Here is a 15,104-nt window from a genome sequence, read left to right on the forward strand (position 1 = left end):
CCTAGGAAGCCAAATTAACTTTTTGGATTAAATTATCAAAATAAGGAAGAAGACTAACGAGCTGGATCCAATTTAGATCAATCTCAAGAGAAAGAAAAAAACAGAAGACTATAACATGAGCATATTTATCTAGAAGGGCAGCTGGATAATAAACTATATTCCACATTTGCGTCCCCACCACTCCATGAAAAAAGTATGATAAATTCACATTTCTTTTTAAACCCTTCAAGGATATCCATGAAGAAGACTTTGCCAGTTCTAGGGGACAGACCTTTGTGTGGCAGGGAGGGGAGATGGACAGACATCGATACACAAGAGTATTTACCAATTGGTGATGGTATTCTAGGACGAAGGTAATCTGCTGAAGCTGCTCGCGTTTGAAACACCTGTGACAAGGGAGGAGAGGGTGCTCTTTGGCCCAGTAAAGATGTTGTAGGCTCCAAGCTCCCCATAAGGCCACTCAGAAGATTGGAAGAAGCAGGTCTCTGAACTGGTGGACCCAGAAGTTCCTAAAGGCAGAAAAGTCAAATCCTCCTGAATAAACCTAGTTCTTTTTCCTTGCCAGAGGCTAGGGACTATGGATTAACTTTTGGAAGTCAACAATGAATCTCCATCATGCTCCACTGAAGGACTTGGCACACGTACGTGCAATACATTTCTCTGAATGTTCAGCTGGCAACATCTGCTTTAAGTTAGTGCTACAAATACAGGTAGATACTTTAAGTTTTCATATAAATTACAAACCTGCAAACTGGAAATCAAGGGCTGACTTTGTCATTTTTTTTAGCCACTTCCCCAACCCCACACTGAGATTAACAGTGATACAGAACTATGTCAGGCAGCGACATCATATCCTTGATTGCCAGGCAACATGGATCATTCTCTAAGGCCCAAAGGTGGACCACTACACACAACCAGTTCAGAGGACTACTGTTTAGGGCTCCGAGGCCTTGGTAGAAGATTGTGAAGTACCTGCAAGATGTTCTTAGGGGCAGGCTGGCCTGGAATCTCAGCAGGGGACATCAAATGGCTTTCAAGGTTTCGCTAAAAAAAGTCAAAGGAAAACTGGTTTTAACCTTCTTACATACTTATCTTGCAGATTAATTGGGGACCACAAGAAAGCATTAAAAATTCCCCAGGGAGATGGCACTTAATAGCAGGATGATGTACCACTCTCTCATCACACAGGTCCCAAAGATCTGGGAATGAAAAGAATCTTCACATGTACATGCAAAGTCCACTCAGAGACCCTCAGACAAGGTCTTTTCCTCCCTGTAGTAACTCTAGTCCATTTTCACTGTTTCTAACACTGTGACCAAAAGAGAAAAGGAACATGGTGAAACAGCGGAGCACTTACTTACTAAGAAGCCACAAGTAGGAAATTTTAATAATTCATAACATTTCTTTTTTTGCTTGAGGAAGATTAGCCCTGAGCTAACATCTGGGCCAATCCTCCTCCATTTTGTATGTGGGATGCCTTCACAGCATGGCTGATGAGTGAAGTAGGTCCACACCTGAGATCTGAACCAGCGAACCCGGGCTACTGAAGTGGAGCACAGAACTTTAACCACTCAGCCACAGGACTGGACCCTAGATTTTAATTTCTGAGACAACCATGGCTACTACTATCTTTAACAAGATTTAGAGACCACAGATGGTACTAAAAACCTAGTAAACAACATGCCAGTTTGGCCAGAACTGTTATATTTCAGAGTCTCATATTTTAGAAAATTTAATCTTTATTTTTAAACAAGCTGTTCCAAAATGGGTCTCATATACAAAGTGAAATTCAAATCCTTCAATTTTTGCTCTTTTAATGAGCAGCAGTTATGTTTTGTATCCAACTTGCATTATCTCCTGCACTTCAGGACATCATCCTTGTGCTCATTTAGCTCTGCCTGAAGTGCTTTCTCTGGTACTAGATGGAGCTGCCAAGGTCCACAGCAATATCCTCGGGCATGACAAATAGCCCAAAGATATCCAAGTGTTTTATTGTTGGTTTTGGAATTGGGATTGACCACAGATGATTTTAGTAAGAGATCTCTTCAAGAGTCATTTAATTCCATCTAACAAAAACAAATAGGCAGGTTTATATTACATGACTTACTATATTTGGAAGAGAGAGTCTACAATTCAATTTGAAATGGAGTTTAGATTCAACCAATATGCCCTATTTTGGGTATGAAACAATATGGTTGAACGTAAACGTATGGAGGCAGATCAGAAATAGTATACATGATACACACAGTCATAGTAATTCAAGAGTTGATTTTAGAAGCAGACCATGACTCAACATGTAAATCAAGCAATAATTCGGGACAATACCTGGTGTGTTTTATTACATTACTCTCCTTGATGCTTTCTTTTCTAGGTTAGATCGAATTTGTGTTACTCTTTGCCTACCAACTTGAATTATATCATCCATCCCTTTATGCAGGTGTTTGAGGCTCATTCCCTTGGCTGAAACCAGACATATTTCAGAGCACTGAAACCCTAACATCAAACCAGTTATTCTCAACTCAGGGTCAACTGTGTTAATATGAAACCCTAGAATCATATCTGAAACAAAATGTTCAGGTAAACTGTTGAATCCCCTGCTCGCATTTCTTAGTCACACTAAAGGAAAGAAGCTACTTACAATATTCGACCCTTACCACGGCAGTCAGCACTCAATCACCAAGACACAAAGGTAACAAGAAAGGAAAACAGGATAGTTTGCAATCTCAATCTGGTCCTCCTTTGAAAGCATTTCTACTTAATAATTCTCTGTATGGAAATAACTCTAAAGCAGTTTACAAGAAACATCCCCCTATAACTGGCATGGTATGGTGCTGAGTGAGTCAGTCCTAGCAGTAAGGCCAGGAACAACAGCACCTCTGTCAGAATCTCTGTTGCTAACCGCTGGTCAGATAAACACCAAAAATCAGCTGCCTTCCCTCGGTACAAGACACAATATCAAACAGCTATTGCTACCGTCGTTAACTTGTAGTTCCCAGATAAAAAGGTGTCAGAAGAAAACAAGAGGCAAAACTCAGTTTGGTAAATTTGCTAGAATTTAGCAACTAGAATAAGTCTATGTTTATGTTTTTATTATTCAGATTTACCCTGCTTCCCCTATCACTTTGTATCATCAAGGGATAGCAATACTGACACACAGGCCATGGCTGAGAACCACTCTCTAAGGTGTTATGACAAAGACCAGTATATGCTACACACTTGCATTTACTGACATGCAATCACTTTGTAACCCAAAGTGTTTTACAAGTTTGGAGTCACAGCTTTTTCTATTAGTAAATTAACAGAAGGCAACTGTCTTGAAAAATCCATCTCAGATACTTCACAAATGATTTGTACAACTGCCAACTGCCTAATCAAGAAAGCAGGTAATCACAGGTATCTGGGTATAATTAGAAGGTGTGACAAGAAAGATTTTACTAGAAAAACGTAGTAAGTTATTTTAACTTAAGTAGCTGAATAAACAAAACTTTCTCTGGCGCTCATCCAAAAAGATATTTTTTACACTTTTTTTCAGCAGTGACTTAAAGTTAATAAAGTTACATCTGCATCTCTCAGTCTTTATGCTGTCACCCACAATACGGAGATTAACCACAAGCCTACTTTTTCTAGTAACAAATAGCATAGCAATAATTAAAGAACACACAAAAGCGTCACAGACCAAATGACTACTGAAGAATTTCCAACTTACTCAGAATACCTTTTTAAAAATCCATTTATTATGGTGGGAAGTGGGATAGAAAGAGGGAAAAGGAGAAAAGGTTGGGGTTTGTGCCAAATACTTACGCTGACTTTGGGCTGAGAAGGCAAAGTCCCACTTGCCTTCATGGTGCTCACTAGCTTGTTGAACGCAGTCATATCTCCATCTTTTTTGAGCTGTCGATTGCTGGTTACAGCACTCAGGGTCTCCTCTAAGTGTTCTGCCATGAAGGGAGTCGAATTCTTCACTTGCTGGTCCACTTTCAAGCCTTTGAGCCCTGCTTCTACCTCTTCCACTGAAAGCACAACCCCTGAATGTGCTGGAAGGTTGAAAAAGTACAGGTTAAGCCAAGCAGAGGAACATGTGGTAGGAATTCTCTTTGGCTACCAAGTTAAAGTGAGAATAATTTATTTCACAGTTCACGTGAGGTTGTCAGAAAAGACTGACACATTGAAGACACTTAAAATCATGGTTCCTCAGTGGGAATAAGGCTGTAATTGCATATTTAGTAAGAGATGGCATAAACTAAACTTAAAATGTTTAGAGGCTAGAAACTGGGGGACCACAACCACTGGGTGCTATGCTTTAAGACTTGACAGGATCCTGCTGCACATCCTGCAGGAGCGCCTTTTATAATGAATCTTCTGGAGACTTTTTACCAAGGACAGGAATCCCAGATAGCCCAACATCACAAGGTTACCACCTGTTCTATAGTTATGAATTACTAAGGTTTTCTGTTGAGGGCTTATAACCTAAGCAAAAACATGGCAGATTGGGGCAAAGGTCTGAGGGGCTACCAAATTAGGCTTGGGAGGACTCCAGCTTTCACTGGAGTGTTATAATCAGGCTCCAGGTGAGGAGGAGGACTTGGTGGAAAAGTTCTTATGGGGCCCATGACCTCCTAACTACCAGATTCTCAAAGAACTGGTATTGTTTAATAAAAACATCTTTTTGAAGAACACTAAACAAAACCCATCATCTATTTGCCTTCTGATGAAACAGCAGAATCTTAGAACCAACTGCCTTAAGACTTAGCATCAAAACTTTTTCAAATATCTAAACAAACACTTACAGCTCTCTTTAAGTTTTTCTTTATTTGCAGAAAGGCTGGAAAGAAGAGGTTTTAAATCCACTTTGGCTTTTTGTAGCATTTCTAAAATATCCACTTTATTTTCAGCATGGTCTTCCAATGGTATAGGAGCAAAATAATTCCCCGAGTTCTGTCCAGGAGAGAGGATGGCTTGCTCCAGACCTAATATTTAAAGTAAATATATTCATAATTAATTGGTCCAAATACAGCACAGGAACATATTTTCAACAGTATTAAAAGGACACAAATTGAAGACTTTTTTCAGTATTTACACACCCTTTAAGGCCAATGTTCTAATGAATACAGAATGAATCAAAACAGAGAAAGCTCAGGCCTATATCCAAGGCCAGAATCTGAAGCCACTTTACCTGCCAGTCTCTCCAGTTCTTCATGTGGTGTTGACCCAAGACTGCTGGATCGGCTTCCTGATCGGCTGGGGTTAGAGAACCACCTACTGAACCGACTGGCAGAAACTGAGCCTTCTCCCAAAACATCTTCAATCATCTAAAGGGAAAGACAAAAGGAGTTAAGATAATAGTTTCTGGGTGAAAAGGACAAGAAGGTTCAAATTTTAAGGAAGGGTCACTTACTTTGAAACTTCCTTTGATGCTGCTGACCTGAAGGTAAACACCTTCAGAATTTAGGATTTGAACATCTTCCCCTCGTGGGTCATTTCTGAGTAACCCAAACTTGGGCATAAGCAACCATGTACTTTCTAAGCATGGAAAGCAAAACCTCTGTGCCACAGAGAGTGTTTTGGTTTCCTTTACCTCATTAGAAAATCCATAAATTACTGAATGTTCTCAGAGCACATAGTTTCAAAATCAGGACGAGAGTAAAGCGTTCCATTGCCAAGCTAACGAACGGCCTTCAACTAAACATCAGATATGGAGAGCCGATAAAAGAAAACCCTTGTTTCAAATTTTGACATTCTCAAGGTTGTAATGATCATCATAAAATTCAATGCTGACAATTTCAGAAGCCCAAAGCTAAAATGTAGAACTCATAAAGATCATAATTCCAAGTCAAAGTTTAAAAAATGTCAGAATGTGAAAGATGAACTTTTTAACTGATCACCAATATCTGTTTGAACTTAATGGGGAATTTGCAGGTGTTTTTTTCTTTTCTTTTTTTTTTTTTTGAGGAAGATCATCCCTGAGCTAACTGCTGCCAATCCTCTTCTTTTTTCTGAGGAAAACTGGCCCTGAGCTAACATCTGTACTCATCTTCCTCTACTTCATATGTGGGACGCCTGCCACAGCATGGCTTGCCAAGCAGTGCCATGTCTACACCTGGGATCCGAACTGGCGATCCCCAGGCCACTCAAGCGGAACATTCGCACTTAACCCCTGTGCCACCAGGCTGGCCCCTCAGGTGTTTTTCTTTTAAATCTGACCTCCACAGTTTTCGGTTTCATAATAAGGGCAATTAAATGACGCACTGCAATCAGAAATAATTTCAACACCATTTCATAACAGTAATTTCTATTACCAATCCTTAAAAACTAGATTTAAGCATTTTTTTAAAAATGAACTTTTCAATTCTACACTATCATAAATCTAGTTAAATATCCGAATTAACTTTATGCAGTGTTTTATCAATATTTAGAAAAGAAAAAATGAGGCACATCCTTGAAAGGCATGAACTTTCACTTCTATACCAATGATAAACAGAAAACAGATTTTTCCCAAAACTGGTACATGGATGATAGAGTTAGTGACCGTTTCATCTGAAGTCTTGAACCCAGTTTCCAGTCAACGTTCAGCAGTGGAAGGTTAGAATTATTCTTTCATTCTTGTCTAGAAGAATTCTCTCAAAACACATACCCAAGTTAAGCCACAAAATACTTCTCTTGAATGTAAGAATAAGGGATTTTAACTCAAGACACTAATTTGATTATTACTTGTGGTACTTCTATTTTCTGAGATATTATTCAGTTTCAATCACATTCCATGTGTAGACATTCAGACCTTAAATAACACTGACTTTCAAGTGCACTAATTTTGCAATTAAGAGCATTATGAATGATGTCTGTGAAAACTGGTAATTATACCCAAAATACAACCACCTTAGTAGTAGGAATTATTTTAATAGTAACTAAGAGCTACAGCTACTAAAAATATTTTAACAGTGAAAAGAATTTGAAATTTTACAAATAGCAAAAACGGCTTTGCATTTTAATCCTTTTATTTCTTCTGATCATATTGTATAGGAAAAAAGTCAGAAGATACACAGGAGGAACATGAAAAAAGTAAAGGACAGGAATATAAAGTATCTGGACCTTTTCTCAAAATATGACAGTAAGTGTTGAGAAAGAATTTCCATATTTTGATCAGTGACCAAAGTTTTTTCTGTTAGAGAAGCTAAGTTTTATAGCTAAAACATAAAAAATAGAAACAAAGTTACTTTTACACACATTTACTGGAAATGCCAATTTCAAGAAACTAAAGCATTTTAAACCTGAAAAGAATCCTAAGAGTTTATCTAGAGAGTCATCTTCACCACAGAGCAAGCTGTGATGCTCTAACAGCAGTACCTCCCTCCAACACCTTGGTACAGGAAATGGAGACCTGGACCCATAGCTCTGACTTCTAGTCAAGACATCCTCTGCTACATCCTTGTCAGCCATCAGCTGATCGGGAAGAGGAGCCTGTGAACTGTATTCTGGTATGCTTCAGCTGTTCTTACTAGATTAGATTTTCATCGCATTTTTTTAAATTTATTTTTTATTTTTCCTTTTTCTCCCCAAAGCCCCCTGGTACATAGTTGTATATTTTTAGTTGTGTGCCCTTCTCATTGTGGCATGTGGGATGCCACCTCAGCGTAGCTTGATGAGCAGTGCCGTGTCTGTGCCCAGGATCTGAACCAGCGAGACCCTGGGCCACCAAGGTGGAGTGCGTGAACTTAACCACTCGGCCATGGGGCCGGCCCCTTTAATAGCATTTTTTAACACAACCTATATGACTGTTAGCCCAGTCCTTCAAACAAAGGTCATTTAGACAAGTCATATCCTAAGATTCAAATTATTATTCTCATTATCAAACAGATGTTGTGAAATATTTTTGCCCTTTGACAATTACTAGGTTTTACTGATCAAAGCTTTTCTTTTATTGCTTTTCACTTTTATGGAAATTTCTGTATGTTTGTATTTGTTTCACTCTAGTTTTTTTTTTTATTTCTAATGAAGGCATTTAAGGCTATATGCCTTCTTCTGAGCATACTTTTGATTAAACCACCAAGGTTTTTCTATGTCATGCTCCTGTTCATCATTCTAAATAGTTTAGGATTTCCATTTTGATTTCCTTTTTCTGCATTCAACATACTTAAGGACCTGTTAAGTGTCAGGCATTGTAGTAAGAGTTGCATTATCTAAAATATACTTATTTTAAATTATTTAACTGAAATTATTTGCACGTGATCCAAATTTTCAGTTTGTGTAGATTTTTGTGGCTGTCAACTTCTAATGTATTGCAGTGCCAGTAAACACAGCCTACAGATATAGGTATAATTCTGTTTATACCTATTAATACCCAACATCTGTGGAGCTAAGTGTCAGGGACTATTTCAAGCACTTTATATAATATTTGTCAATAGATATTCAAATCCTATATAGTTCTTACTTATTTTTCCCAATTGACTGGTCATTTTCTTTGAGCATTGTATTCGAGTTCAGGTAGTTATATAGCACAATCACAGCATCTGTTTTCACTGATTCCAGTTTCGCTTTTAAGTGAAGCTATTATAGAATACACACCTTAATGAGCAGTATCTCCGTGAAAAACATGGAGATATTCCTAGCCTAGTACCTCCTGCTCAGCATTAGCCAAGTTTTGATTGAGGGTGAGGGCCAAAGGATAAGATGGTGCTGAGTACCTTTTCCTCCCTTTTATGCTTTAGAGGCATTATAGTTGTGGGGAATTAAGAGCAAAGACTCTTAGCTGAAACTCCATAAATTAGAATTCATTTTCCACCACTTACTAGCTGTGTAACTTTGAGCAAGTTATTTAAGCCTCTCTATGCCTGTTTCCCCACCTATAAAATGGAAACAGTAGGAATCTAACTTCTAAGGGTTTTGTGAGGATTGAATGACTTACTATATGTAAAGCCTAAAACAATAGCACCGTATGCATGTTACCTGTTACTAAAAGTTTAGTTTTGAATTCTTCCTCTGCCTAGGTACGCTGGTAAGTTTCACAGGTGATCACATTTGGAGCTAAATGCAGGCCTCTAAATTTTGACCTTTTACTGGGAAAATTTTTTTAGAGTAAGATTGTCACCTGTCTTCTAAGAGAATGCAAAAAACAAAAGTCACCAAACACAGATGGTGTAAAAAATAAAAAATTACTGTCCCCTCAAAAGCTAACAATTTGAGAGAACCACTTAGTTTTATGTTAAATAAATTACATCTGGATGCAATCCTGCTTGTAATGAGCAAAGGACTACTGGCTAGCTGACGGTTAAGTGAGGTATCTGGCTATGAGACTTACAATTAAAATTGCTGCTAGAACTTATGGAACAAAACCATGCAGTTGCCAGTTGATTTGAAACTGCAATTCACACGCTCCTAACAGTGCTATAGACAAGTGTGGTCTTGGACCATGCTGGTCCACATGGAGTTAAGTTCAGAGAGTGAGAGTAAGTGTTTAGAAACTTTAATAGCAACTTGGCATTGCTATGACATTTGTACTTTTACACTAAAGTATCAGTCCTCAATGGAGTCGAAATAAAGTCTGGCCCCTCACCACAGAGAATTTAAGAAGTACTGCCCTAGAACTCACCTGCGGCCCTGTACCTATCAGGGCTACGCAGTGTCTGCTCACCTGTTGTGCGTGGCCATCTTTTGGGGGTTGGGAAGGCAGGCAAAAGACAAAGGAGACAGGCCAAGGTTGCCTGCTCTGTCGTGCCCAGTTATGTCTGTTCATGCAACAATCAAACAAGGAGTTACAGTCAAGGAGTAGAGTCATTTAAGTTAATTTCCATGAACCACCAATTCTAAAGGACTGCTCAAACTTACTGTATTTGCTGCTATAAATGAGGCATATGAAATGTAGAGATGCTTTAGGTCAAACGGTTTTTAAAATTCCATTTCATCATAGTTCTGTGTACTCTTTCAGCAACCACAGAAAGCCTCATTTCTGTGTACATAGGCCACAGTTACAGCTTTTCTCCAAAAATGTGATGAAACTATATTAATCCTTAAATGGCTGACAGGAGATAAGAGCAAGGGCAGGTAGCAAGTGAAGATCTGGGATGTCTTACTGTTTCTACTTTAAAAGTCAAGAAAGACTAGACTTCAACAGTTTAACAGCAACACCGATAGTATCCCAAGTTCCTTTTCACTAAAGGTTTTTGGAACCATCCCATCACAAAGGTACCACCTAACAATCAGCCTTCTCAAAAATGCAGATCAGCATGATTCCAATCGCCAGTTATAAAAATCCACCTCCACCACAATATACACTTAACTACTTAAAAATAAAAGTAGACAATGTTCTTAAACATCTGAAAAATTCTTAGTCCAATGCCACCAGCCTGGAAAAAGAGTTAACTGGTACAGAATTCTCAGTCATTTCTGTTAAGCCTCTCAAAACAAAGCCAACAAAAATTCAAGTAATATTTAAGAATAAAAGCCAAAAACCCCAAAGAATCAAGCAAAATAATACTTTAAAAAGAAGTATCTTTGGGCCAGCCTGGTGGCGAAGTGGTCAAGTTCGCACGCTCTGCTTCGGCGGCCTGGGGTTTGCTGGTTCGGATCCCAGGTGGGGACCTACGCACCGCTTATCAAGCCATGCTATGGCATGCCTGCCACATATAAAGTAGAGGAAGATGGGCACAGATGTTAGCTCAGGGCCAATCTTCCTCAAAAAAAAAAAAAGAAAGAAAAAAGAAAGAATAAAGAGGTATCTTAAAGACTCAGGTCAAATTTAACCATACAATTGCTTCATCCACATTTATAAGTGTGCTGCTACACTCACCGAAGCCAAGCATGGCACCTTATCAAGGTTAAAGAACTCATTAAAGTCAAATTCTCCTGGGGACTGCTCAGGCAAGACAGCATCCCTTGGCACTTCCTGATCAGCAGCAGGCTCCTGTGTGAGGATGACCTCCACCTCATCCTCTTCGGCCACTCCACCATTGCACTCGACTATGCCTGAAAACAAAACCAGGACAAAAACAGTCTGATCAAGTGAACTGCTCCAGACTTACTCTGTGGCCTCAACCATCATCGCACACACAGAAAGGCCACAGTTGACTTTAAAAGCAGACTCCTTGTGCCAGTCCAGCACGCGCAACAGTAAAACAGTTCCCTTCCTATGGGAGCTGGAGGAGGAACAAAGCCTTAACAACAGGCCAGAACCCTAACACATGGAGGAAGACTTATGGTCCCTCCTCCACCCATTCTTCAAGTTTTCTACACTGTAGTGGATTCTTTTTGTAATGGGAATTTTTTTTTTTTTTTAAAGATAGTCTTTCTAAGTCTCTTACTGCTTAAAAATGGGACCAAATTAATTTGGCTCTGCCTTCACCCATGCATCTGCACCACCACTTTTAAGTCAGGGTTCAACAACCTAAGGTATTTATGTGAAACCTAGCATGAGGACAATTTTCACTTGCCTATAGACTGGTTTTAGCTCATCCTTCAAGGCAAAGCCCCAATGTCACCTCCTCTGGGAAGCCTGCCCTGTCTACCTATTTTTACCTTATCTGGCAAAATTAATTGCTGCCTTCTCTATAATCCTTGTGTTATCTCTCACAGTTCTAATCACAGTATATTCTAGTAACCGGTGATACGGAGCTCCCTGAGGACAGGTAACCGGCTCTATCAGCTTTGTCTTACTCTGTGATGCCTGGCACATTTAAAACTTAGTAATGTTTGGTTGTTGTTAGGATGAGAAGGTAAGGTTTAAGTGAAGGTACCCAGTGCTAACACTTAAGGAATCTAACATCTTAGTTTTAGCCAGAATACAGAAAAAGCAAAATCCTTTACGATAAAAAAAGAATCTTCTTTTCTTTTGAATATGTGCACTGAGATATATACTAGGCATTCAACTTTTTAATTCAAAGAACAGAACTCCCAAAGCCCCACTCTACAAAAGCACCTATATAAGAGCGCCTGTTGTTTCAGTATCACAGTAGACATGAAGTCCTCTGAGAAAAAAAGCGCCAAAGCCTGGAGCCTTCCCTTCTCAAAAGTCCTCAACAATTTCTGGAGTGTCATTATTAATCAGCCAGCATATTCTAGACCAAGAGAGGCTAAATGCTATCACCTGCTTTCGTCTCAATAACACTTGAAAAAGTTAGACAGCAAAGCAGGAGACTACAACTGAAAGGTTACGTGACTTGCTCACAGAAGGTCTCAATACTAGCAAGTGGCAGAAGCTTCAATCCTAGGAAGGCCACCTATGCTCCCTGCACCATGCTGTGCATACGAGGCAGCACTGCTCCTCCACAGGCATGCCTGCCACCTAAGAACGCTGAGCCTTCTGAGGGCCTAAGGCAACCAGTGAGATAGACATTTGTGAGCCACGGACAAGGCAATGGGAAGTCTCTCCAGGTCAGTACATGCTTACTGCCAACCACCAGAGGCAAATGCTGTTTCTTAAAGACTGACATTTAAACTAAAATGACTGCTTTGGTAGACTCATTATCTTCATGTTACAAAGTGAGCCCTAGAAAAGTAAACAACTTAATAACCTAATCAATGCCAAGTTCATGTCCTTTTCCACTACAGCAGTGCTTTTCCCCGACCCATTTTACCCACCAGAACCTGACTGTCCACTTCAGGACTGACAAGCAACATACATTTTGCTGCACTTTTGTGTCCCAATTTAGAGATGAGAGCCAGAAGAGAGTCTGTACTTGGCTCATACATTTACAAAAGAAACGAATATTTCTCCCATTCACTTTTATTTTGTGCTGAGATGGGGACATTTCTTAATAGATGAACAGCTGCTGCAAACAGCAAGAGTGCCCCGCATGCAATTCTATGCCAGTTTCAAGTTCTCTGGAAAGCAGAATGGGCCTGACAACTGAAAGTGGGTCTGAGTGGGTAGGAATACGCACTAGTAGACAGACAAACACAACTGGCCATTTACTGTGATAGACTCAAAAGCCAGGGACCCAGGAAAGAACTAAGGGCAAGTTTTATAACATTTCAGAATGAGCATGTATTTTTTTTAGATTGCCCCTGAGCTAACATCTATTGCCAATGTTTTCTTTTCTTCTTCTCCCCAAAGCTCCTTGGTACACAGTTGTATATTCTAGTTGTAGGTCCTTCTAGTTGTGCTACGTGGGACGCTGCCTCAGCATTACTTGATGAGTGGTGCTAAGTCCGTGCCCAGGATGCAAACTGGTGAAACCCTGGGCCACTGAAGCCGAGCGCGTGAACTTAACCACTCAGTCACAGGCCGGCCCCGAACATGTATTTTCATTAGAGAGAATGCAAATTAAAAACTTTCTTTTCTATCAATAGAGGGTTTTAACTATTTCCCCCTTCTACATAATTTTTTTCTGGTATAACACATATTCTAATTATTTCATTCATCACCCAGCACTGTATAGAGTGGGAACTTGATACTGATATGTTTTAAAATCATGCAGGCAAGGAACACGTCTGTCTTGCTCATTTACTATACTCCCAGTACTAGTCCGTACCTGCCGAGAACTGCTACATAACAAGTTCAGTAGAAAGCTAGAATAGAGACACAAAAATGGACTGAAAGGCACTCACCCTTCCTTTCATTTTTGCAGCCAAGATGAAACTACAGGGGACCTGTTTATCTCAAATACAGTAGCTAGTACAGCCTAGGGACCTTTTGCAATTAACTAATGGGGTGAGTGAGCTAGGACCCCTGGATGCTACTCGAGGCTCTGCCACAAAATCCACGTGATAGGGTCTTGGGTTGTCCCCTTTTTCCAGGCCTGTCTCTCTTTGCATCTGTAGTGAAGAGGTGACACTACTGATCTATCTCACTCCTTCTGGCTTCTCTACTTGTTGATACAAGAATGGCTAAAACTCAGATTTCATCTCAGTTAGGGAAAACACGTGCTTTTCTCAACAGAAGCCTGATTTTTATCATTCGATGAAAAGACTGCACTTGCTGGTGCTGTTTAGTCTAACAGAGAATGAGACAAACTCATATCTCAAAGACAATTTAATAGCAAAGTCTCCCAAGTTATCCATCAATTTCCTGCATCACGCTAGGGAAGAATGTGTAACAGCACAAAGATAATGGTAATGTCTACTGCATTTTAAGGACTATACCAAAAAAAGACAAGTAATATGATTTCTCCTAGATTCCATTAGCTTATTTCTGCTTAAATATGTCCTAGCCTCTTAAGTTGGCACCGGTTAAACATTCATATATTAAAATAAAATAGCTTTTCCCTTTTGTTGCCTAGTGTCTGCCAAAAGATTTTTTTCAACTAAACCTGAAGGCTGGAAGGAACCAGAATTTACTGAATAAGTGCCTACAAGAGACTGAGTTCTGATGCATATGTCTTATCTTCAATGCTAAAAGTAACCCTTGAAGTTATGAGGCACTGTCTTCACCTTAGAAAGAAATAGGCCCACCTGTTAAGAGTTTTACAAAGATTATCTTTTTTCTAAGCTGCAGCCCAATACTCAAGCCCAGGCTAGCTCACCTGGCTCTTGAGCATGGTCCTACACTGCTTCTTCCCAAGACCATTAGCCCAGGATTGGCCACCTCAGAGCCAAGTCACTGGCCTGAAAATGACTAATGGGCTCCCACTCTGCACCAGGCACCTCTCACACATTAGCTCTGGCTTCTTCAGTTTAGTAAGGGAAATACCTGACCTTACCTCATAGCTGAGAAAATTGAGTTTGGGAGAAGCCAAGTCATAAACAAAGACCTACGAAGGTCTAACACCATGGTAAAGAATGTGGGCTCTAAAGTACAAAAGCATCTTGCTCAACTCCCAACTTCATTAATTACTTCTTCAGGGCCCACAGACAAATCACTTAAGTGCTTTGTGCCTCCATCTGCTCATCTATAAGATGGGCATAAAAGTGCCTACCCCACAGGGTTATTAGGAGAAGTTAGGATTATATAGACAAAACACTCACCACTATGTCTAGGACATAAGTGCTCAATAAATTAGACCCCTCATTATTCCTACCATGCATTTCTTATCTTTGGGGAACCCTTTCCTGTACACAGTACTCTTATAGGGTAATGTGAGACTTTTCTCTTTAGTACTGCAGGCAGAACAAGTTGAGGAGATAGTACAATCTACACCTAGTAAATTCACACTTACAAAGCAGTTTCAAAATCAGGC

At 39.7% G+C, this 15,104-nt stretch overlaps 1 protein-coding gene across 11 annotated transcripts in view; it reads right to left on the minus strand.

Annotated features, from left to right (window-relative positions):
- The window catches only part of EIF4ENIF1 (eukaryotic translation initiation factor 4E nuclear import factor 1), a 44,513-nt gene that overhangs the window by 9,306 nt on the left and 20,103 nt on the right, over positions 1-15,104 (minus strand). For 8 of the 11 annotated variants that reach the window (XM_014834322.3, XM_070516423.1, XM_014834329.3 and 5 more), the window contains exons 7-12: positions 10,781-10,956; positions 5,174-5,309; positions 4,788-4,967; positions 3,802-4,034; positions 973-1,044; positions 326-509 (exon numbers count right to left, since the gene is read on the minus strand). In XM_014834322.3, the coding sequence (XP_014689808.2) occupies positions 326-509; positions 973-1,044; positions 3,802-4,034; positions 4,788-4,967; positions 5,174-5,309; positions 10,781-10,956 (981 nt within the window). The remainder of the gene's footprint in view (positions 1-325; positions 510-972; positions 1,045-3,801; positions 4,035-4,787; positions 4,968-5,173; positions 5,310-10,780; positions 10,957-15,104) is intronic. The other 3 variants (XM_070516425.1, XM_070516424.1, XM_070516426.1) reach the window with 1 other exon arrangement.

The sequence above is a fragment of the Equus asinus genome, chromosome 8 (assembly GCF_041296235.1).
Source record: "Equus asinus isolate D_3611 breed Donkey chromosome 8, EquAss-T2T_v2, whole genome shotgun sequence".
Taxonomy (NCBI): Eukaryota; Metazoa; Chordata; class Mammalia; order Perissodactyla; family Equidae; genus Equus; species Equus asinus.